General features: G+C 44.7%; 1 protein-coding gene and 1 long non-coding RNA gene across 2 annotated transcripts in view; one reads left to right on the top strand and one right to left on the bottom strand.

The window, feature by feature from the left end:
* RORB (RAR related orphan receptor B) overlaps nt 1-21,819 on the bottom strand; it is a 373,081-nt gene extending 351,262 nt beyond the window's left edge. Inside the window, 1 exon segment of the mRNA XM_029615959.1 lies at nt 21,518-21,819. Within this exon segment, the coding sequence (XP_029471819.1) occupies nt 21,518-21,524 (7 nt within the window). The 5' untranslated portion in view covers nt 21,525-21,819.
* Nucleotides 21,055-25,635, top strand: part of LOC115098889 — an 84,680-nt gene continuing 80,099 nt past the window's right edge. Inside the window, exon 1 of the long non-coding RNA XR_003858629.1 lies at nt 21,055-21,254. This is a non-coding gene — a long non-coding RNA (uncharacterized LOC115098889). The remainder of the gene's footprint in view (nt 21,255-25,635) is intronic.

The following is a 25,635-nucleotide window of genomic DNA, read 5'->3' as shown; positions in this document are numbered from 1 at the left end:
GTGGGGAAACAGTAACTTTCAATGCAAAAAGGGGAGATCCAAGAACAAGACCACCAGAGGGAGAAAGAGAACCAAGGAAAGGGCAAGCTGATATTTTGAAAGAAACATTTAATACAGCTGCTTTTATTGCATTTCTGTAGATAAGCCTTCTTGGGGCTTTAATCACTTGAAAGTTGCTGGAGTTGTATAAATTCATTTCAGACGCTCAGACTAGAAATTATTCCAAGGCGGAACCTGCGACACATCCTATTATTTTGACAGGGCAGGAAATTGTAATGTAATGACTTCTTTTGTTTTGATCTAATACTTTTTTTTGTGTAGGAACAAGCACGAGAGACCTTGCAATATGCTTAAGGAGACCTTTAGGACACAAAACAATGGCTCCAGAAATGGGGAAACAAATTAAATGCACTAAGAATGCCTTCAAGAACGGCAAATGTTCTGAGCAACTGTTTTGAACAATTTATATCATGCCTGATTTCTTTTTGTTTTCCCACATTCCATGCAAAAGCTTTCATTTGCATGCATCTCTTTTTGGAGGACAGCTTCCACCATGGGTTAACCAGTGTATTTGGCTGAGCGCACTATATTGCATCTGCCCAATGCTGTTCAACGTGCACAAAAAATAGAATGCTATGTATTAACAGCTTCGTATACACATTAACCCAGTCCTAATAAATCTTAGTGGGAACGTACTAAAATTAGCACATAAGAATATACAAAATGATATTCTTGTGGGAATTCTGTACATAAAAATTAAAAATCCTGGGCACATTTAAAAATTCTGCAAATTTGTGCATGCTTTATATGAAAAAATGCAATATAGAAGAAAGTCATTATTCAAATATGCAGAATTCTTAAATTTTGTACAGAATTCCCCCATCATTAAACCCAGATCCTTCCCTCCACCAGGCTTAATGCCCTACAGTTTTCTCCCTTCTTTGACTCTCCTTCCCCAGTGTGGGCCTAACCCCTCTCCCATTTTGACCTCCCCGAAACTCCTAATTCTTCTACTCCTTCTACACGTTCTCTCTCTCTCTGCCCCTCCACCAAGCACAATCCTCCCCCAGCTTTCAGAGTCGACCCTTTCTCTGCCCTTCTCTCTCTCTCTCTCCCACTTCCCAGCAAGATCCCCATCTCTTAATCTATCTCTCTCTCTGCCTCCCATTCTTTCTCCCTTTCTCTGTCCTCTGTTTTCAGGCCCATGTAGCCTAAACTGCCTGCTGCTGGTCCCCATGCCAAATTCTACAAGGGAAATAAATACATAATTCTAAATAGGAGGGGAATTCTGTGAAAATTCTACATTCTTCAGCTGCACAGAATTCCCCCCAGGAGTAAAATGAGCTTATGTCAGATGCTAATGTATGGATGTGTGAGTGAAATAGAATGGTATACTGCCTATTTCATGCATGCCCATTAAGACCTAAAAGTTAACACCTACCTTGATCAGGTGTTAACTTTTTAATGTGCACCCTGAATTGTAAATTCACTCCTACTAATCAGCCCAGTGACAAGGCCAATTAGCCTAGGAGATTTCATCCCTGTTAATTCATCAGGATTGGCCCCCACTTCCACAAGACTCAACACCTGCCTAAAAACATCCAAACCTCTCATTCTCCCAACAGGACCCCCATAACAACACCTTTAACAGATCACCAAATTTTCCACACACACACCCCCCCCCCCCACCCCTCCAGAACGAATTCTTATCATTCTGGAGATGTCTCGATCTTCACCAGAATGAAGAAGGTTTTGTCCTGTAATTTTTTCATGATTAGATTGTAAGCTCTTCCAAGAGGGACTTTCTCGTTTGTGTTTTTGTATATTGCTGCATACGTCAAGTAGTGCTATAGAAGTGATAAAGGAAAAGCAGTGCAGGTGGTGAGAGCAGGCAGGGGGTGGGGTGGGTGAGGGGGGGGGATAGAGTAGGGAGAGTGCGTAAGGACGGTTAGGGATTTCAAATACAGGCTTAGGATTGGTTGAGAGGCATAAGGGTGCACGCATCCTCCTCAGCCTGTCTGCATTGGTTGGGTTAGCAGAGAGAGAGGTGCTTGGCTCGCTGTTGTGGGAGCGAATTTGACTGATTTTCGCAAGTCTCAGGCCTGTTGGTTGGTTCGGGTTTTTTTTTTAGCGCTGGTTTTGGTTAGACACGTGAGTTGCCATAAATAAAAAAATTTCAAGTTTAGTTCTGCGAGACGGCGATACTTGTGAAGAGCCCTTGGGTCTCGGAGGCAGCAGGCCCTGCCGCATGAGTTCCAGCCAGCGAGCATGCTGAGGAAGGGACGTGAGACGGGTGGTTGTTCGGGCACGTGCGTGCTTGCTTCCAGGGCCAGCGGAGGGAAGAGAAGAGCAGCCAGGAGGACATACAGAGCGCCGGCGAGAGCGGATTACCTGCTCCGGCGAGAGCGGCTCGAGGTCAGCCCCAGGTCACCTTAGCTGTTGCGCCATGCAATTGGCTAATCTGAGGACGGCGGACCACTTGACCTGTCTCTCAATGCCTCAGGGACCGAGTTTGGCGCTCTGGGCAGCACTTCCACGGGTGCCTCCGGGAACGTGGCGGTGCTTGTTGGGGGGCCAGGCAAGGGTGGGAAGGGGTTAGGTGGAAGTGGTGCGAGGAGTGTTTCCGCACTATGCAAAGCCCAAGCAGTGATCAGGGGAGGGAGGGACAAAGGGTTGGAAGTAGGACAGGGAGCAGTTGCTGGTGGGAGGCAAGTGGCCACAACTTTTCACGGAGTCGGTCATTTCAGGGAATTGGGTAGACAAAGTGAGACACTGGGATTCAAGGGGAGGCAGAAGGGCTTGGAGAGCTACAGCGGCAGGACTGAGGAGACGCAGCCTGATGCACTGGGAGGGGTGCAAGTGAGGCCTGGGGGCGGTTCCGGCAAGCTGTCGGCCAGTGCCATACCTATGGGCACCATCGCACAGGGATACGGACTTAAAAAGGGGTAGTTTCGATAGCACAGGGTTCGGAGGGTGGCCAACTTGTCAGCGGGAAAAGGGGGAGGTAAGGGATAGAACAAGGAACAATGGGACAGTCGGCAGAACATTGCACCTGGGATCGGGGGTTGGAGGAGGGAAACAGCAGGAAGTGCGCGGGAGAGGGAGTGTGGAACAAGGCATGGGGGAGTTTGGGGTTTTGGCTAGTCCTGCGGCCTGTTCATTTCTTTCCTCAGGCATTGCAGAAGTGGAATACCCCAGCACGTCTAGAGCCTAGGCATGGAGGGAGCAGAGTTTCACGCGGAGCAAGCCATCTTTTGGGCCCAGTGGATCAGGGACGAGTGCAGGAGTGGACTCTGGTGGAAGATACAGCGGGAGTCCCGGAGCAGGTGAGGTGACATTCCTGGGGAAGAAGCGGGAGCGAGGGACAGCAAGAAAGAGGCAGAGATCCAGTTTGTGTTGCTCTGGGTTGGATACAAGCTCCTCGTCATCCACATCCACCTCCAGTAGGTCAGCTATAGTCGGGCAGAAAGGGGGGGATGGACCACGACAGGATATGGGGCACCCCGCTTTGGATTCACTGATGGAGTTTGGGAGGAGGTCCCGAGCAAGTTGAGGAGGATCTGCAGACGGAAATATGTTAATATTTTCAGGTTATTGGAGGGTAGGCGAGGAGGTAGAAGGGAGAAGAAGAAGAAGAAGAAGAAGAAAGGCGAGGCAGCAGGGCCTAAGGTCTCAAAGAACATAGTGAATTGGGTTAGAGGTTTCCTGCGATTAGCAAGTGTGGTTAGGCATTACCAGCCCACTCTATATGGGGCGTTATTAGCTTATGGGGATAGTATTTTAGGAGCGTTTAAGGATTACGAAGGTTGGGCTTGGCTCAATTATGATGAGAAGTTTAGGGATAAGATGGCAGACAATAAGCACATGTCCTGGGGTACGTAGGACATTAATCTGTGGTTAACGCAAATGACCAACAAAGGTGCCGGTAATATTAAGAAGAGTGTAGGCATCCCTGGGGGGGCCATTAACAGTATGGGAGGAGTAGGCAGCTCCTTTCAAGCTGTGGGGGCAGTCGGAAAAGCTGGGGCAGGCTCCAAAGGAGGAGCGGGCGTGCAGGACATTTGTTGGAGATTTAACAAGATCACGTGTCTCTCCCCAGATTGCAAATTTAGACATGCATGTGCCATGTGTAACGGCACTTACCCGACTTCCAAATGCTCACAATCGCAGGCTACTGCCCTTGGAAAAGGGGGAAAGTAGTGTGTTGGGATTACCTAAAGCAGAATTGCCGGTAGTGTTAGCAGCCATGCAGGGGTGGTTACAACTCTATCCAGATCAAAGAGCAGCACAGTTACTTTTCCGGGGTTTTAAGGAGGGTTTTAAGATTCTGTATGAAGGGCCGGGGAGGGGGGGGGGGGGAAGGGTAGGTAATGCTAAGTCCACTGCCCATTTGGCGGTGGTAGTGCAGAAGAAGTTGGACACGGAGTTGCAGATGGGAAGGATAGCAGGGCCATTTGCGGAGCCCCGTTTCAGTGAATGCATTTGTCATCATTGGCGGTTATTCCAAAAAAGACACTGGGGAAATACAGATTGATTCTGAACTTGGAGAGTCAATGAATGATTGTATCCCAAGGAAGTACTGTACAGTACGCTATGCTTCCTTTGGCGAGGCTTTGCACTTGGTGCAGGCGGCGGGGCCAGGTGCTTTGATGGCGAAAGCGGACATTGAGTCGGCGTTTCGGTTGCTGCCCATTCACCCATCTAGCGTTCCGTTGTAGGTTTCCTTCAAAGGGAGTTACTTTGTGGATTGTTGCCTACCCATGGGTTGCATCGTATCATGTGCATACTTCAAAGCTTTTAGTAGCTTTCTGCAGTGGGTGACGGAGCAGCATACTGGGTGTAACCAGTTGTTGCATTATTTGGATGATTTTTTATTTGCGGGAGGATTTGGGTCAGATCTATGTCGAGTGCAGTTGAATGGTTTCATGGAGGCGGCCGGCAGTCTGGGTTTTCCGATTGCAGCTGATAAGACAGAAGGGCCTATGCAGCGGTTAACCTTCTTAGGTATCAAGTTAGATTCGATAAGCATGGTGTCCAGGTTACCGGAGGATAAGGTCATCAAATTGCGGGAGTTAGTGAGGGACGTTAAGATCACACGTAAAGTGACATTGCTCCAGATGCAAACCTTGATAGGCTCGCTGAATTTTGCTGTCGGGTTATTCCGATGGGTAGGGCTTTTATACAAAGGTTGACATCCGCCATGATTGGGATAAAAGCGCAGCATCATCACATTCGAGTCACGCATTGGATTAAGGAGGAGTTGGAGACTTGGGAGTCATTTTTTAATCTTTTAACGGGGTGTCGTTGATCCCAGAGGGTGAAGTTTCTAACAGGGACACTGAGCTTTTTTCAGATGCGGCGGGAGCTATGGGTTTCGGCGTGTATTTCCAAGGACAATGGTGTGCGCGCCAGTGGCTGGTTGATTGGGTGGAGAGTGGGTTGACCAGGAACATCACTTTTTTGGAACTATTTCCAATGGTGGTCACCATGGTAATTTGGGGAGAGCAGTTGGCTAATAGGAAAGTAATATTCTGGTGCAACAATTTAGGAGTAGTGCAAGTGATTAATAAGTTATCGGCTCATTGTTTACAGGTTTTGGCATTGCTGCGGGAATTGTTAGCTGGTTGTTTGCGTCGGAATGTTTGTATTAGAACCAGGCATGTACCTGGAGTGCAGAACATTATCTCTGATGCTCTTTCTCATTTTCAGTGGAAGGTTTTCTGGGAATTGGCGCCTCATAAGAAGGAGACGGCGGAGCAGTTTCCAGAGGAACTATGGAATCTTGGGAGGACGAAGAATGGAAAATTATTTGGCAGTCTGTCGCCCCTGCAACATGGGCGGGATATATAGCTGGCTGGAATGCAGTGACTTGTTTTTTGAAAGTTGTGGGTTGGAAATTGGGGCCAGTTACGAATGATCTGTTAGTGCAGTTTGTGGTGTGGGCAAAGAGGTGGGGTTATTCGGTTTCGACAGTCAGAGTGCAGATTGTGGAGTTTGCCTTTTTCCAGAAATTACAGGGATGGGGGGACCAGATGTGTAGTTTCTGACTTAAGCGATTATTGGGGTTTGGCAGAGAGATTCAGGAAAGGAAGGTGACTCAAGAAAACCCATTAGATATGGGGATTTAATTGCGCTGATCAGTTTGCTGCCTGTGGTATGTTGGTCGGAGTTTGAGGTTTCGTTTTTCAGGACAGCATTTTCGTTGGCATTTTTTGGAGCTATGCGGATAAGCGAATTGGTGGCAAAGTCCACCACGGCAGTTTTGGAGCAAGGGTTATTAGTGCAGCACGTTCAGGTGCTCGAGGATTCGATGGTTTTGTTTTTACCTAAATCTAAAATGGATCAAAAAGGTAAAGGGCAGGTCATCATGCTTCTTCCAGCCTTTCCTGCCTCTGTTTGCCCAGTACGTGCCTTGCAGTCATATTGGATGGTGCGCCCGTTGGTTCCAGGGACATTCTTAGTGCATTTGAACGGGAGGCCATTAACCAGGTTTCAGTTATCCAGAGTGCTCCATATGGCAGTGTGAGCGATAGGGAAGGATGTGAATGAGTATAGGTCGTGAGGGGCCACAGGTCGTGAGGGGCCACAGGTCAGGTCAGTATTCGTTCCGAATTGGCGCAGCTACTTCAGCGGCGGAAGAGGGCACTTCAGGGGTGGGCATACAGGAAATAGGGAGGTGGAAGTTGAAGGCCTTCCTATCTTATGTGCGGGTATAAAAAAAAAAAAGAGAGAAAGAAAAAGGGGGGGAGGGTAGGTAGGCAGCAACTTTAAATAGGATAGGATGTTGAGGCTCTGTGATTAACAGCATTTTCTCTTTGCAGAGTGAGTCAAGACGGCGGGGAAACAAGAGTGCGTCTGGATTGTGGGCCACTCTTATGATCACTGGGCACAATGATGGGCATGGAAGCGACTGTACGGACAGCACCTCGATCTCGAGAGCCAGAATGTGACCGTCGCCTGGTTCAGCAAGCGAGGAATGGAGTGGGATGAGCTTTTACCTTTCCTATGGGAAAGGGAGGACATGTGGGGAGTGCCTGATGTATTGTTGCTGCATTTGGGGGGTAACAATGTGGAGTCTAAGACCTGTAGGGTGTGGGTGACTTGTGTAAATGTTATTGTTTTGTAAGGTTTTGGGTGGACCCTTGGACACTGTGGCTGCTGACCACGCCCACGGGGGGGGGGGGGGAGTCCCGTGAGGGGCCACAGGTCAGTCTCAGCTTTAGGACGCACAACACGGATAGATCTTTTATTAACAGTACTGAGGAGCCACCAGAGGTGGCAGTAGTGAGCAGAGATGAAGCCTGGTTGGGCTTGTAGTCCCTCAGGGCTCTGGAACAGCGATCCCACAATGGCTGTGCTGTAGTGAATAGAAACTGAGATAGTGAGTACAATGAATTATATGCAGGGCTCTGGAATAGAGCCTCATTGGTTGAGTACTCACACAGCAGTTTCTCTCGGTAGGAATCACAGGAGCTGGAGTAGAGGCAGGCCCTCGAGGAGCGAGTACCTGTTTCGAGGGAACAGCTCTGAGAGAGAAGTAGATAGTAACTTACTGATGGTGTAGGCAGCGGTATCTTCCAGGCAGAAGTGAAGTCCAGGCAGTGAGTCTGGGAACATGGGCCCTCGAGGAGCGAGTACTGGTTCCAGGCAGCGACCTGAAAGAGAAGAGAGAGGCCCCCGAGGAGCGGGTACCCCAATAGAGTAAGTCCAATAATGGAGATGCAGAGTAGCTAGGTACGGAGAGCAAATCCCATCCGTAAGGAGTTCACCAGTATGAATACCTGACCCTTGCTAACTCGATTAGCTAGCAGTAGTGTAGGCTTTTTGTATCCAGGATGCGTGATGTCATCACAGGGGGATGCCGTTGATGTTCGCGCCAAAGAAAGTATTTGAAGCAGGGCCGCGCGGCGCGCATGCCCTAAAGCAGCTGGACAGCATGGCGGGAGGCAGCGCCCAAGCCAGACCAGGGACGCCGGAGAGGACGACAGGCAGACGCCGCGGCAGCCAAACGTCCGTCAACCGCGCGAGGAGTCACCAAAGAGGTAAGGAGGGTGGAGTGGAGACGTCAGGCAGCAACAGTCGTAACAATAAAGAAGGATTTGTCCCAAATCCTCATACGTTGGCCACAGGTCAAGATTGGTTGGTCGGACATTATTGTGCGGCTTTGGTGTAAGGATGATGTTTTATGGAAGTCGGGGGTGCCTAAGATGAACAAACAAATTGGGAAATGGGTGATTCGGGAAGGGGGGTTTTGGATGTGGCATAGTTGGGCGTGGAGGGGTGGAGGAGGGTTTGTTCAGAGGGGACGCGATCCATTTATCAGACATTGAGATGGCTTTGCTAAACAATGATTGGCAGGAGGGGTTAGAGCAGGTACTGAGGGTAGGTTAGAGGCCCCCGTGGGGGAACAAGGGCGGCTTAAGCCATCCTTGTTTGTGGAGGAAACCAGAGCCCAAGGGATTGTTGGAGGAATGTGGGGTTAAAAGGGGAAATGGGGGTGCAGCTTGTGTAGCGGGGGGGCTGCTACACGGGATGGCCAGTGAGCTGAGGGGCTAAAGCTCGAAGCCAGGTTTGCCCACGCTGGTGGCAAGGCGGGGCAAATTGGAGGGGGGGACAGGGGGTGGGCTTTACCACTGGGGTGAGGTGGTAAAGGATTCGGAGGGAGGTGGGGGAAGTCAAAGGGGGCAGAGTTGTCTTGTTCTCATTGTTAAGTTTTGATGTTAGTTGACTATTCGGGCTTGGGTTAGGTAAATAAACTGCGGCCTGTTATAATGCCAAAAGAGATAAACTGTGTCATGTGACATTTGGGGGAGAAATGGGGATTGAGTCTAGCGCATGTCTTGACTCCTTGTGTTAATAGTAATAGTATTAGTGGAATAGGATGTGAGAATTATTTTGCTCGCACTCCTGATATCCCCTGCATGATAGCGCAAAGCAGCACACACCACTAATAATGTGTCTTCTGCTGGTGAAGACTGGGTCCCTCCAGAATAGTAAGGATTAATTTTGGAAGTATGAGGTTGGAGTTTGGGATGATCCAGCCTAGAGGGGGTTGCCTTGGGGGGGTTCTTGTGCTTGAAGAGGGGAGGAGGGATCTGGATGCTTGGAAGCATGGTCCAGGTACTTGAAGAGGAGTGGCTGGCCTTGCTGGGAGAAGGCAACCTTTATGACTGTGCTGGAGGAGGATGAGATCCTTCACATTAACCTGACCTTTCACTTTGGGCCAGGCTGCAAGAGGTATTTCATAATCCAGCATGTGCATGCTAATGTTTTAGGGTTAGTGTACACATGAATAGCAGGTGTGTGATGTGGGGACATTATTTGCAGGCATGAACTTAAATTTAGTCCATCGTCCAGTACGTGCTGTTTTAGCTTGCATGTTAAATTTTTAGCTCATGTATGCAAAAAATATTTTAGCCCAAATTTTAGAGATAGGCCCCTTTATTTCAGCTAACTGTGTATCAGCAGTAGAACCAGAAGCAGGTTAACGTGCCAAGCTGTATGTCCCAAGTACACCTTGTGAGCTGGCAAGCTGCTGGTACTTTCCAAATATTATGATAGTTAAAAGCATGAAACTTAATATTACAATGCTTCTATTTGACATTTGCCTTTAAATAATGACATCTGCTGGCTACATAATGTAAAAGATAATAAATTTTTCAGTTGGAAAATTAGAGCTTTGCAGTTGTACACATTTTTGATGGAAGAATCTTTTGAAGCAAAAAACTTTAAAAGAATATCCATCTGGGAGGCAGGCTGGAGGACTGCGAGGGGGCTCTTCCATCCGAGCCCAGTGAGCCGCAGGATACTCCCCGACCCTGGTGATGTCATCGGTCGGGGCCTGACCTCTTTGTACATTTAGTTCTTTCCAATTCTGGATACATTTCTCCTCTATTTGGGCATGTAATGGTTGAATATTTTGTGAAGAGAATATATATATTGCAGAATATAGTCATACACACACACCACATATTGCACAGAATGACTTATGTACCCAATCTTACTCTCTAACAAATAAACTAGTGTAAACATTCCTGATCCTAATTCAGATTGTCTTGCTTCATAACCGATTTATAACTGTTTTTAATGCTTTGAATTGGCTCACAATTTGGCTTATAAATCATAGTTGGAGCATGTTCTATTGCATCTTGATTTGGCACATGCTTCTTTTGTCATAAAGGTTATACCATTGTAACGCATGTGTTATATTTACCTTTCTACCTCCCAAAAATATTTTCTGATGCCTTAAACTAATTTCCTGACATGTTTACACAAACTTGTTTTACAAATGTATCTGTGGGATACCAATATAATAAAGAGACTAGCAGCTTTCACACTGAAGTTTCCAAGCATATTATCACAGATCCCTAAAAGTTCTTACTGTCCATTATTTCTATTTTTGTCTTGTCATTTTCATTTGCAATTTTTTTTTTTTAAAACTGTATACATCCCAGCTTAGAAAATAAAAAGGACCCCACATGGTTCTATGTTTCATTCAACAAGTACTTCAGGATTCCATAAACATTACTTCAACTGCACAAACATCATTTCTTGCTCAGTGTAGAATGCCTTTGCTATACACAGTATATACTGTAAATATACAGATAGAGTAGATGGATAGATAGATGTAATATATAATATTTTATATAAAAAGAATATATGAGTTGCATGCTGGATGAGACCAAGATCCATCAAGCCCAGCATCCAGTCTCTGACACTGGATAGTCGAGGTCGCAAGTACCATGCCAGCCCCCCAGAACCCCCAAACCCAAGGCTTGCCAGAATGGTAACATCATAGTATTCCAACCCTGTCCAGCATAGCTCTGACAGAAGTAGTGGCAGTGTACGCGTCTCTCAGAGCAACACTGCATGTGGCCGAATCAATATGACTCTCCTGCTCTGGCCAGCCTTGGGAGTTTAGGAGGATTATGGTGGAGGTTTGTTAGTTTGTTAGAAGCATGGGGCCTGGAGCCTATTTGGAGTTTAAATATTCTGGGGGGGGGATGGAAGGGTCTCTTGCAGCTTTATTCACTTCATGTTTTTTTATTAAAGTGAGAGGTTGATGAGGAGATAGAGTACTAGCCCCGACATTACTGAATTTATTTTTGGGATTGCCCTGTTTGCCATTTTGTTTTTGTTTTTAATTTTTATTATTATTTCTACTTAACTAGCTCTATGCTGACTAAAGCCAGTTAAGATTCAAGTTATCTGGGTAAACATACCTGGATAACTTTAGCCAAATACATTCAGCAGGAGGCGTGTTCCACTGAATATTTGGTAAAAGTTATCTAGATAACTTTACCCGGAAAATGTATCCACTCACCGGCTTACTAAATATGAACTTCTTAGTTAAAAAAGCACATTTCATAAATTGGTTATCTTGGATATTTCCAGGGAAAGGTTTGAATTCATTGGTGTTTGAAACATTGTGAACATTGCTGCTCTACCTTCCGATGTGCATATAATTTGTGGTTAAACTTAAACCATGTGAGCTGTAGCCTGGTGGACATAGATGGGATTTTCATATTTTCTCCAGAGCTGTCTGGAAAATCCTAACAACTATGCCTGGTTGCTGAAATTACTTCTGTATTAATTGTATTTAAAAGTGTATTGAAACACATGAATTATTGATAAAGAACTGGCTGTTCGAAACATGGACTCATGTTGGGCATGTTGAGGAAGCAAGGCTTCATAGATGTTGAAAAAAGACAGCATTTTACACTAAAGCTAAGTTGAACTTTTGCACAGCATATAAAAAAAATATTGAAAAATAGATAACTATCAGACCTATGATTAAAAATAAGGCTGGGATATAAAGTTATCACTGTTCGATGAAGCCTATTATGACAGTCTTTAATATAGTAAGCGTCTGTAACTAAGGTGTTCGACAGGCACTTTTGGCAATTTTGGCTGCTTTAAATAAATACATAAATATACAGTTACTAGACAAAAGTTGAAAAGTGCCTCATTGGGATTTAGGAGATAAGATTCAGTATAAAATAAATAAGTAGCAAAAATATTCAACTGCAAGACAAGCCTTCTATTATTTTCGACGGCACATCCAGATGTTCAAACAGCTTTTCCTCTACAGGCCTGTTTACTAACGGTTTTCTCCTATTTTATTTCTAAGAGAAAATGCTTAGTAAATAGGGCCCTTAAGTTTCTTGCTATTAGACATTGTGCAGCTAATAGCAAGAACAGTGGATATGCATTAGTGAAGACATTTTAAGTGCGCTGTGTATGGGTTTTCTTGTCTTGACTTATACTCACTGGATGAAGCAAAGATCTACAAATCTTCTGCAAGAAAATGCTGGAAAGAGTACAACTTCCTTCCCTGCCCCCTTCACTCCCCTCAGGTTCTACTTAGGTAGAGTTATAAGTTGGGATACGCACATAACAGAAACCGGATTTTAAGACGTGCGCGCGGGCGTACATTTGTGCGAGCAACTCAGCTCGCACAAATGTACAACCGATTTAATAACATGCAGCACAGCCGTACGCATGTCATAAAATCTGGAGTCGGCACGTGCGAAAGGGTGCACACTAGTGCACCTTGCGCGCGCCGAGCCCTAAGGGAGCCCCGGTGACTTTCCCCATTCCCTCCGAGGCCGCTCCGAAATCGAAGCGGCCTCGGAGGAAACTTTCCTTCTGCGCCCCCCCCCCCCACCTTCCCCTCCCTTCCCCTACCTAACCCCCTAACCTTTATTTTATAAGTTGCGCCTGCCTCTGGGCAGGCGTTGATTGCGCACGCCAGCCAACGGCCGGCCCGCAATCCCGGGCACAGCACCAAATGGCCGCTGTGCCTGGAGGCTCCGGCCCCGCCCATGCCCGCCCCTTTTTTCAAGCCCCAGGACATACGCGCGTCCCGGGACTTTGCACGCGTCGCTAGGCCTATGCAAACTAGGCACGGCGCGCACAGGAGCATTTACGCGTGTAACCCTTTTAAAATCCGCCCCTATATGCATAAGTTACAACAATTTTCAAAGCGGAAAATTATCCCGCCAAAAACACAAGCCCAAGGTTAAACCCTGCTATTTGATGTGCTTAGTTTGCTGAGAGAATTCAGGCACATACCTTTTAAAATAAAAAACTAAAAGGTGAATTTTAAAAACCCAGCACACGCATCAATTAGGGGATGTGCCAAGAAGTTGGGCTTGCGCGCGCGTGCACTGATCATATTTAAAATGTGACCATGTACACGCGTAAATGCTGCTGCACACACATCTCAAAAGTTTCCAAAAAGGGTTGGGGAACAGGTGTGGGCAGGCCCGGCCAAAAGATATGTGCGTAAATACTTACACGCCCCAGCGCACGGCGAGGTCCCCTGCCACATAAATTTACTTCTGTTATGGATGACATGTAATTTATGAAATAAAAGGATCAAGCCATTTCTGAGGGGTTTATAGGGTCTGGGCTAACTGGGGGGAGTGTAGGCTATCAAACCATGGGGGGGGGGGGGGTTGTTGGAGGACCTATCTGTTAACTGGCTGAACTGGTGGATGAACTGGTAAACTGGGAATGGCATGGGTGCACACCCCTTTTAAAATGCCTGGATTTACGCAGTAGAAGCAAGATTTGCATGCGCAAATGTGAACCCGCGCACCAGTTTGAAAATTACTATCACTGCATGTAAGTCCCAATACTGCCCAAATTCCACCCTCTGGAACACCTCTTCCCTATAAAAGTTTGTGCATGAAGCGAGGGTAATTTTAAAAGTATTGCAAGTATCTTACGTGGCAACTATGTGCGTAACTGCACCAGTCTTTAAAGAGAACATGTGCATAAATTCATTTGAACATTAAGCAAAATAATGTACACAAACTCCATTGCACAAAGTTACACCTGCTCTTTACAATACATAACTTGTGCAGGTAAATTTGTGTGTATACATTTTAAAATGAGAAGTATGCACATAAATCCAAGCTCTGCCTTCCAGAATGCCTTTTTGTGCACATAAAAGAGTATGCAAAATTAGGTTACGTGCATACTTTTATGCACACAAGCCAGGTTCATTTTTTAAAAATCCATTTGCATGCCTAAACCTATATTTTATGCCCCTAAATTGCTTTGCAAATTTACTCATATGTACAAATATTCTTTAACATACCTCAAGGCTACTGAAAAGTGAGGAGCAGCTTGGAAGCATCTCACTAGTTTCTCAGTGCTTCTAATAATTATCTAAAGTTTCCCCGTTTCTTGCACATGCAATCCAATATGTTTCTTTTGTTGACTGTACTATTATTTAAAAACTTAGAGAATAACTTTCAAACAACTGTGCGCAGCGGCATATACCCACGTATACGGCCATGCATAGTTTTACCATAGTATTTAAATCTGCCTGTATCACATATCATATGAATATCTTTACCCCGCAACATACATGCGTACGTACGTATGTTTCTGTGTGAATATGTGCAATACAATGAAAGCGTTTCAATGCATTGAACACATTTACTTTTCCTACCTATTTAAAAAAATATGTGTACATATATTCTACATGCAAAAATAAAGTAGAATTTATGCGCGTAAGTCGGTATATTTAAAAACATGCACACATAAATGAGATTACCAGTTTTTCCAGTTACTCCACCAGCTCATCCAGGACTTCTCCAGGTCATAGAGATCCTCCTGGTTTTTCAGCCTGAACTTCCCCCAGTTTATTCAGACCTCCCACCCGGCCAATAGTACATATTAAAAACGTTTAATATCATTTATGCAAGATAATTAGCAGGTGTAAAATTATGTGAGTAAACTGGCAAATCTTTGTGCATATGTGTCTTTTAAAATAATAAATCATTCATGTAACTATTGGCCCCCACCCCAGAATGCCCCTAGACCCCCCTTTTTACGTGTATCTATGTGTGCGCGAAAACACAGCCATGCACATATGTTTCAGGTTTATCTTATGCCTGTATATGCTCATTTTTATGTGCTTAAGTATTTGCAAATTCACTCCATTATTATAATTTACATAATACTGCTACCAAAAAGGTAGAAATTTGCAAAAAGAATATAAGCAAAACATATTTGATTAAAAAACATACCATTCCCCAAAAATATAGTACAGTAAAAAATTGCATCCCAAAATCATCCTTCCTCCTACAACATATTGTTCTAAGAAGTACACTGTACATATTAATATAGTAAACAACCTTAGATAACATTCCCAAAAAACCCACACAGACCCACCCCTATAACAATTTATAAGCCTCTATCTCCCAGACCCCTACACGTAAAAGGCCAAAACTCTACATCGCATGCTTGTTTTTGTTTCATCCCTGGGTGAGTAGAACCATTTCACCTCAGATTTGAATTTTGGTATGTGCTCTTCAAAATAATGAACTATAAGAAGCGGTCACTGAAGGAAATTGCTTTTGCAACAGTTTATATACGGGTTGGACTGTAAAAACGGGTTGGACTGTAAAACTATATCCTATAATTTTTCTTTATTTCTAAGGAAGTACGATATTTTGTCTATCTCTTTCACCCCCTTCCCTACACACATCACATACAGCAAGCTATAGAAAAGCAGCTGAAATATAGACAAATATACTGTAGTGAGAAACAGGAACATCCTGTTGTGTAATCTCACACACAAACACACACACGCAAACATACACACACACTCACACAGGGGATAAACACTATCAGATTTTCTCAGGTCACATATTCTTAACTTCTCCTGATTACTTTAGGAAGTCATAAATACAAAAAGTTAACAGAAATCTCTGAAATACTTTACCAAAAACATTTAGATCTGGGAGCTTAGCATTCATTTCCATTAAATTACATTATAGAACTTGTAAAGTCATTTTTATAATTTGTTAAGTATAACTCTGAGGTGCTGGTGTCCATATCATACAGTGATAAATCTTAGCAGTAAGACTAACTTCTGCTTTCCAAGGCTTTTCATCATCGTCCAGAACAAATGCCTTGGCTAGGGAGTGTTACTGCGGTACAAGTTATTTCAATGTATATTATATGGATTTTATTATAAGATAGGCAACTATACAATGTTAAATAAAAACATTTAGATTGTCCATATTTTGTCATACTGAAAGGCATAAAATGAATTTGTGAGACAATAAAACAGAAATATTCATAGCTAGGCAGGAATCTTCACAGGCTGTGATACTTTGAAAAAAAAACAACAACAAAAAAAAAGACTGACACAAACAATGTTGTACTATCTGAGCTTTTGAACTCTGAGGTGACTTTGAAGGGTCGCGAGCGAGCTACAGCATCTTTTTTCTTGTTGGCCTGGCAAAATATGCCACAGCTTACAAAAAAAGGTTCCAGTTTTCTCCAGAAACAATAGGGATACCCACTCTCTGTACTGTGAGTTAATCAGGCCTGCATAAATATCCTTTCAAGAAAACCATGTTAACTCATGCATTATTGCCATGAAGTATTGCAAACATATCTCAGATGAACTTAGAAGATGTTAGCAGAAAAGGTCCATCCACTTTACCTTTTTCTGCCTGCCTAACAAGCTGTTACAGGTCTTATGTGATCTGTGGTCTTCTACCTCCTCCACCCCTAGGGTCCCTTTGTGTCTATCTCATAATCCTGGACCTAGAAACGCGCCACTGCTTTTAATAATAATAATGCCATTGTTCTTGAGACACTTGACATGTTCTTGCACACATTACAATTCATTCTACATATCAAGTATTTTTACCCTCTGCTTATGTTGTCAATTCTGAATAAAATTAAGAACCAGGATTATTGGGATCAGACACAATATTCTATTTGGTTTTCCTGTATAACTTTTGAATAAATACTAAATTTCTTTTGTTACCTCTTCTTTGATTGTGGAGCTCTAATCTTGGAAGTTTTTCTTTAAGCTAAGGTATAATATCTAAAATTTTATATGTGCTTTTTGGCAAATATCTTGGAATATTTTTGTGTGAATTTATGCATATTATAAATTAATAAAGGGAAAGTAAACAAAAAAGATACACTGTTATAAACCTAAAGAGAATCAGCATTAAGTCTCTTGAATAATTTTCAGCCACTGAATATCGCTGCCCTAAATATTTTAAAAGAATTCTGATGAGAAAAATGTATTACTCTAGTTGTCATATTTACAAACATAATGTCCATATGATTTTTAGACAGTTGTAATTTTATGAGTGTAGGCAGATGCTCAGAATACAATGTAATAAAAAGTTAGCTGTTAATGAAGAATCAATTGAGATGCACTCCTCAGCTGGTACACTGATTTTCATTTTTATATGGATAATATTTAGTGAGAGTTTGGGGAAAAGGAGAGAATAGAAAAGCATCTGTACATGCCGTAAACATATTATTAAGGAATTAAATGCTTCCATCAGGACCACAGGTCTTGGGAAGAAAGTTTATGATATATTAAAGTGAGGGAGATTTGATCTCAAAAGTTGTTAAGAGGAACCCCATGGCGTTTTATGAAGATTCAGCAGTGATAGAACAAGTTTCTGGAGGAATCAGGGCAAGACGATGCAGCTGGACGCTTGAGAAAAATTGTTGACCCAGTGATATAAACTGATCACTATATCTTGGGTCAAAAAAGAATGTATTTTCACTGAAGAGCGGAAATGACTACAGTTATACAATGCATTTTTCAGTGTGTGTGTGTGTGTGTGTGTGTGTGTGTGTGTGTATGTGAGTATTGTGTGTGTCTGTTGAGAGTGGTGTTGGTGGGGTTCCCATTCTCTAGATTACTACATAGCAAAAGCTACTAAGCAATTAGAAAAAGGCTGAATTAATGGATATTTGACTTTCTTTCAACCTAACCAACTACATAAAAAATTTAAGTATGAATCCTTAACCATAGAACACTTATACTTCCGGTCTTTGGTTGTATAGAACGATTACATCTACAATAGAGCAATCTAGAGAAAAGTAGCTGAAATATACTGTAGTGAGAAACCGGGACATCCCATTTTGCAACCACACACACACACACACAAACACACGGAAATGCAATACTTGTGTGTCATTATCCTCTAAGCATAACTTATTCATTCTGACCTCAAAATCCTGCAAAAATCTTGAACTGGTGAATGGTCTAATATCTGATGATATTTGACTGCAGTATTTTTCTTATGTTTATAAAAAAAAAGATATCTGGGCTGATTCAAGAGATACTTGGCTAAATCCTGAGGAAATTTGCCCTTTGCATAGTTCTCACACCTCCAAAGTACACAAGCCACAGATAATATGTTTTATGTCAACATTTCCCCATCTTTGTCTATTTATGATAAATATAATGCCTAATTACATCATATATCGTGGTTTGGTCATTTCAATACTGAAACAATGATCAAAGGGTTCTTTTGCTCATCTGTCTTGACAGTTTTGTTCTAATGTACAAAAAAAAAAAGTCCACTGGATATTCCAAGACCATTAATATTTGGTACTGTTTTATAAAATTCCTTATTTGCTGTGGTTTATGCTGGCATGGATCCCAAAATAACTTGTGGGCTGAAAATAAATGCAAACTTTCAAGATAAACTGAAATACCCCCACAGCCCTAATATTCAGTGCAGTCAGTTTGACTCCTCTTAAATTAGGATTGCATGGGTGCCACAGATTTGATAGTCTTATGCTTAATCCAAAAAGCAAGTCTGATCTCATTTACTTAAGGCAATTGCAAACAGAACTGTGTTTTCAAAGGACAGGAAATCATCTGAAGACTCTACTTAGGTTTGCTGAACAAAATGTGTTTTTGTGGAACTACTGCTCAGTAGCTAAAAAGACATTTCTTCATAAATTGATTTTCAACCCTTAGCAAAAATTGCAAGTTTAAAACTGACAGATCTGCAAAATATGACAACCCTGTCAGGAACTGAAGCTCACAAGATTTGTCCAAATGGTGGAGATTCACTTAACGCTTCCGTTCCGGTGAAAATTACAAACATACAGCTTCCAACTGGGAGAAAGAGATCCACCTCCCCTAGAAGTGTAAATGATTTCCAGTAGTTTACAATTCAGTCTATTAAGGAGGAATATCCATTCTCCTAACCTGGAAAATATCTCTTTCCCCTCCTCCCCCACCAGCTCTCCCCATTCAAGATATTTCAGAGATGTTCACTTGCCTTTGATATACGAGAAACTGCTATGAGTGATTTGAGCAAAATAAAATACGGCAAACAATAAAAGTAGTATCATATTTTGCCTTCTGTACCATGCATAATTCAATGTGCTAAAGAAAAAAAAAAATTTGCTGTTGGCTCAGGACCAAAATATCACTGAAATTCAGTTCAAAGCCTTTGATACAATGCACATGATAGAGACTGAGAGAGACAGAGGGATGGGGAAGGGGGAAGGTTGGAGGGGTTGACGAGATATGGAATGAATAAAAGCAAAAGAAAGACTGACAGGAGCAGAAAATATATTCTCTGAACACTTTTATCTTGGTCATATCTACTGCTGAAAAAGCAAAAGAGGTGTTGGAAACCTGACACCTCACCACCACCACCACAAGTCACTCATCTTATTTACTGCTCCTCTTCTGGTTCTGAACATGGCTCCTGTACTGGGATTCTTTAGTTTGGAAGGGGTGCATTCACTCAGAGACGTTGGCCAATGGAAGCATATGTCCAACACAGACCCAAATCCATAGACACGCAAACACCCCCCCCCCCCCCTTCAGTCACTCAAACAGAAGGCCAAAAGAAAGGCTCACTGGACACTACCTAATATTTGCAATTTCCACCTGCTTTCACCTCCTACAATGTCCACCCAACTACACAAAGCAGCCACAACTATGGTGCATACACCACAGCCAACTCTGTCATCATTCCTGGCACAACTACCAACCTTAAAAACATCTCTAGCACTACTGCTACTATCTTTGTCACCAATGTTGGCAGCACCACTGCCATCTTATTACGCTCACTCCAGCACTAGGAGAACCATTACCATTCCTCCCTAGCACCAAAATTATTATTATTTCTAAAAATTTTAGCATGCTTACCATCCATGTTATCATTCTCACCACCTCTTTCTCACTATCACAAGAGTCCATACCACCATAACTACCATCTTCAGCATCCGCACAGATTCTACCATCACCAGTTCCTGATAACTAACTACAATTAAAAGCCATGCCATTCACTTCTTTGCCTGTCACTTCAGTTACAGCATCAGAAACTTTCCCAAACTATCTGGGAATTCATGCAGTCTCTTGCATACCCTCCTTACTTTCTCCCATTTAGGCTCAGCCCTCACTCTATTCCTCATCTCAATTTCTTTTTCTTACTCCCAGGGCCCCCATCACCACCACCACCACAACCATCATACCCTGACCTGTCTGACAGGTCAGTCTTGCGGCACTGACCTGCGCCCATCTTGCAGTGCCAGAATAGTGCGAGGCTGGCAGCACCAAGCCTCACAAGCTACTGCTGTGGGGTAGCAGCATCAGTGCTGGTGTGAGACAGGGGAAACAGCAGTTGGGTGCATTTGAAAGTGAGTGGCAGGTGAGAATGATGGTGGCAGTGGGGGCTGGGGGTGATAGAAGCAGTGACAGTAGAAAATGGGAGTGAGTGGCAACTTGAGCAGCAGTGATGACTGGTAGATGGGAAGTGAATGACGGCTGGGGGATAGAAGAGGTGAACAGAGCCAGCAGCAGTGGTGATGGGGGTCAAGTAGATGAGAGTGGAATTTGTCAACAGAGACAACTTGGGGAGAGGGGAAGGAGCAGCGCCTGGCTCAACGGGCCCAGGCGCCCATAGGTGCCTAGCCTCATAACAGCAGCACACTGGCTACTCCTATATGTCTAATCCTGAGGCAGCTAAAGGTTATTCGCTACTGAAAAGGGAAAGTTTAAAAGCGAGAAACAGACAAAATGTTTGGGGTTTGCAAAATAAAATGAGATGAGGCCAGGCTCCCACTTCTGCTCAATGCAGGCGGGTTCTGGCAAGCGGCAGGTCATCCCACCTAATGCCGACTCACTGCCTTTTTTAATTCCAGCTCCTGAAACTGAGAAAGTGCTACCAGCATCCACTTTATAAACCAACCCCCGCCCGCCCCACTGCTTTTTTTTTTTTCTTTGCCGACGGCCCTTCCCGAAGCCTCCAAAAGTTTGCGAGACGGCTGCGCGCGCACCCCCCCACCCGGCAGAGGGGTCCCCTCACGCCGAGCCGCTGTGGAAATGGGAGCAGGACGGCTCCTCGCAGGGCAGCCTTCTCCCCTGCCTTCCAGCATTTATTTCCCCTCAACTTTGTTCAGGGAGGTCGCAGTGACAGTCACCTGTGGACCGTCGCAGAGAGGTATCGGTCAACTTACAAAACTGCGGGTTTTTTGTTTTTTTTTGCTTCTTTTACTTTTTCTATTATGTCGCACATTATTTTTTGGTAAAGTACACCAAAGATATGGCATTGACAACTTGCACACACCCCTCCCCCCCCCAAAAAAAAAAGAAAACCCACCAAGAAGCCCTCCCCACAGGCGGGCACAGCATTATAAGTTTAGTGGCAAGGCTGCTCCGACGCCTCGCGACCCGAGACCCGGCGAGCGCGCGCTCCCTTCTCACCTCGCATGGTTCAGGCTCCGTCCGCAGCCCGGTCATGAAGCTCCAGTGCCAATCCGGTCGGTGCGCTCAAAAATCCTTCCTCAGAAAGCAAGGACGCGGCCGAAAAAGAGCAGGACTTGCGGGAAAACCATTCCTCCTCCCCGCACCTCTTCTCTTTGCCTTGCCTCTTCTGTGCCACGGTGAAGCCGAAGGTGTGGGCAATGTTCGTTGCCTGCTCCGAAGACGCGCTGCACTGCTACTTTTCTTCTTTTTCTTTTCCTCAGCTTTCTCTTTGACACAGTTCAGAATTTCCTTCCGATCACTTGCTGTGCCGGCGAGGACTAAAAGGGGTTAGAAAGAGAGGCCAGCAAATAAGAGAGAGAGAGAAGAAAAAAAAAACAGAAAGAATGGGGGGGGGAGGAGGAGGGCACTGTGTGAATGGCGGAGCATGTGGGTTTTCACATGACATCTCCGCCTGTTTTCACTGTTTAGCCATAGGGACTCAGCCAAGACGGGGAGAGAAAGCTGTAAAGAGGTTTAAAGCTGGGGGGGGGGGGGGGGTAGGCAGCAGGACCGAGCGGTGCCTCCTCCCACTGTCAGAGCCGCAGCCAATCCCATGCTCACAGGCTCTTCCTGGCCAAGGACCACTGAGGCACTGCAACGGAGACATGGCACAGGCATAGGCTGACATGCAGGAGGACTTTAGATTGGCACACACAAGCTGGTACTCTAGCACAGGGACAGGAGATGATGAACATAAACAGTGACAGAGGGAAGAAAAGGCAGAGGAGAAGCTATTTTTTTTGAAAATCATTTTCCTAAGACTGTCTGGAGCAGGGCTTCCCAAACCTGTGCTGGGGATATATTGTCTGGATATCCACAATGAGTAAGAGGTTGGATACATTTTCCCACACAGGGTCTTCAAATGAGTGCAAATGGAATGGATATCCTGACAACCTGACTGGCTGTGGGGTCCCCAGGACAAGTTTGGGGAAACTCTAGTTTGGACCTTTTAAATTGGAAGCTTTTATGATGAAAATTCCCAGAAATGCAAAGGAAACATGTACATTTGTTAGAGAAATGATTGCGTGCAAAGGAGAGGGGGCATTCCTCTATTCAAACATCTGGCACATCTACAGGGGTAGCAGGAGACACTACTGTTGTTGTTCCAGGATTCAGGACTAATGGGGACCTGCTATTCTTCCTCCCTCTTTTCCCTTTCCAAGGTAGCCACCCCCACCTCAGTTACCACCACTTTTATCCCCCTATCCTCCAAGTCACAGTGGCCATTGCAATGCTTACACATTTGCTTCATTCAACATTGCTGCTACTGCTCATACACCCCACCTGTCACTTTTTGCTGCTACATTTACTCATTCCTCTGCACACCTGGCCACTACTGTTATTATATTCCTACTGCTGCTGTTGCTCACATCCCCGGGTTTCTGCTGCCACTGTTCACACCTCAGCTGCTGCCGATCACACACTGCCCCCCCCCCCCCCCCTCCTGATTCATCTGCTAGTGCAGTCAGAGATTGCTTGCATCTCAAAACCCCACAAATGTATTTATTTTATTTATTTAAATGATTTATATCTTGCATTTTCCACAATTGTCACTTCGGTTGCACTGCTCACAAGTGCCACTTCAGTTGCCGCTGCTGAAACTCCCGTGACTCCTACATTTACTGACAACGCACAACCCCAGGCATGCTGCTGCTGCTTACATGTCCTACAGCTCCTACCACTGCTTTTATGCCGTTTTCCCAGCATCTGTCACTCACTTCTCCCCCGCCCAAAACGGGATAGTGCCACTCTGCACAGTTGCAGCCCGCACTACCTTAATGTGGCCAATCTGGTGCTGTTATTGCAGTGCTGGGGAAGTCAGTATTGTGGGGCTACCTGTGTGGCTATTCTTTATTGATTAATAGAAGTTTATGGACTTCTCCTCCATAAACTGCTATTAATCAATAGGAATAGTTACTGCTTGTTGCCAGCATTAGTAGCATGGGATCTATTTAATGTTAGGGTACTTGCCAGGAACTTGTGAACCGGATTGGCCACTGTTGGAAACAGGCTACTGGGCTTAATGAACCCTTGGTCTGATCCAGTATGGCAACTTCTTGTATTCTTAAACATCTTACTCAGGTGAGCCAAATGCCAGAGAATTGCAGGACGAAGTGAGGTCAGTAGAGGGGCAAAAAGAGAGATGAGATAGACTGGATTAGGCAAGAGAAGAAGGGGGAAGAGGGTAACCAGGTTGCAATGAGAGGTATGGTTGCCAGCCTTCAAATGTGAAAACTCTAGACAGTTAGATACAGGGGTCTCATGGGGACTTCACAATGCTCCAGGTGGGTGGGGATGGGGCAATGTTAGGGCTGGGATTGGGGGAGTCACCTGCTGATGATTCAGCCATCGGTCTTCTCCTTCGGGCTCCACAGAACCAACCGTGCAAGAGCTGAGTTTTGCCACCAGTGTAGTGACAGCACTACAGCAGTGTGGCAGTGTGGCACCCCAGGCAGCCACCCATCTCACGGCCTTTCTTAGAGACTCTGAGAAAAATCTTTGACTATATCTTTCCACGTGTCAGGCGGATAAGAGCCTCATAAGTTTTGGAGCTCTTGGATTTCCTTCTGTCCATGCCAGTTCTGCTTTGGCTGCTGCCCATTTACATGGCTGGGTACTTGTGCCTGAGGATGGCCTTCGTGCTGCTGAGGCTGCCATACCTGGTCTGTGAGCCCTGGACACTGAGAAGACTTATCACCATGGAAAGCAGCATCCAGAGCAAGGCTGAGCTTGATTGGGTGACTGTGTGGGAGTGAGGGCCGGCCCTGGTAGGGGCACTGACTGCCCACCAGTGGAATCTCTAGATTGAATTATTTGGAGGGGCAACAGGGAGCAAACTAGATATGGAGGGGAGACAAGCCAAAGTGATATTTCCATACATCTCACCCAGCCCCCATGGCATGGCTTCTGCTATTACATACTGCAAGAAAAAATTCAAGAGCCTTCTACACAGTATTCAATTGCATTGGAGTTGTGGTAGGTCCTGGGTGAGCTGGTGTGCTACACATACGTACATTCAAATGCACAGGGAAAAAGTACAGCCAGGCCGTGGGCATGCAGGCTGCTGAATGGCTTCCTGATGCTCCTGGTCACCCTGGGGAAAGGGTGAGGCAGATTTACGCAGAGAGTAGGATTGGAGAGATGCAACCCTCCAAAAGCTCCCAAATCTGGATATTTCCCGGATATTTTAGCCGTTCGTCTATCTTCTGGACATTGGTAGAATAAATCTGTACAGTCAAGACAAAATCTGGACAGTTGGCACTGGCAACCCTAAGGAGAGGGGAAAGATAGTTATCGAGGAGAAAGGGAGGAGGGGGAAAATTTGGTAAGACACGTGGGTACAGAGTTAGAAATTGATTTACATGAAAATGGAAGAAAGAAACATTAAAACAGAAAGGCTGTTGAAAATCCCAAAATGAGAGCAAGACATGAGGATGAGAAAGTTGGCATAAAGGGAGGGAATGAGACAGAGATACCACAGATGAAGACCAAGGAAAAAGAAAAAAAAAACAGGTTGAGACAAAGATACACAAGGAATAGAAATCATTTCATTTTACTTTTAGTATTGCATTACTATCTTTATTGCTGTATGAATTAGTTTGATTCAGCTTTTGTTTGGCTCCTAGGGGCTGGACAGATCCTTGACTCAGCTCTGGGCTGGCTTGCCTATTAAACATTCTGACATACCCTTTAATCTTTGGCCTCTCTGCTTTGGTTTGCTCTTTCGGTGGCTGCTTTCAAGTTTCAACATCATTTACTCTTTTGCCGTGGTGCAACAAATGTTATTTATGCCATTTTAGACTTGGAAGTCCTGGATCCTGCCCAGCTTGCTCAGGTGCCCAGCCTCTCCCACGGCACCTGCCTGACCAGATCGAAATCAAACAGGACTCTCACTGGCATGTGACCCCTGACCTTTGCCCATGGCTGGACTATCTTATTTCTCTTACCTGCTGCATGTCGCACTGGCCCCTACCTGTCTCCCTGACTTCTGGCTGCTGATTGCAAATGTCCTGGCCAGTTGACCCCATGATCCAGCTGTTATCTGTACTGTTGCAGCATCTTGCAGCTCTTGCTGC

Source organism: Rhinatrema bivittatum, chromosome 1, assembly GCF_901001135.1.
Source record: "Rhinatrema bivittatum chromosome 1, aRhiBiv1.1, whole genome shotgun sequence".
NCBI classification, from domain to species: domain Eukaryota; kingdom Metazoa; phylum Chordata; class Amphibia; order Gymnophiona; family Rhinatrematidae; genus Rhinatrema; species Rhinatrema bivittatum.
Note: the sequence above shows the minus strand (reverse complement) of the source record. Positions and strands in the feature narration are given on the sequence as shown.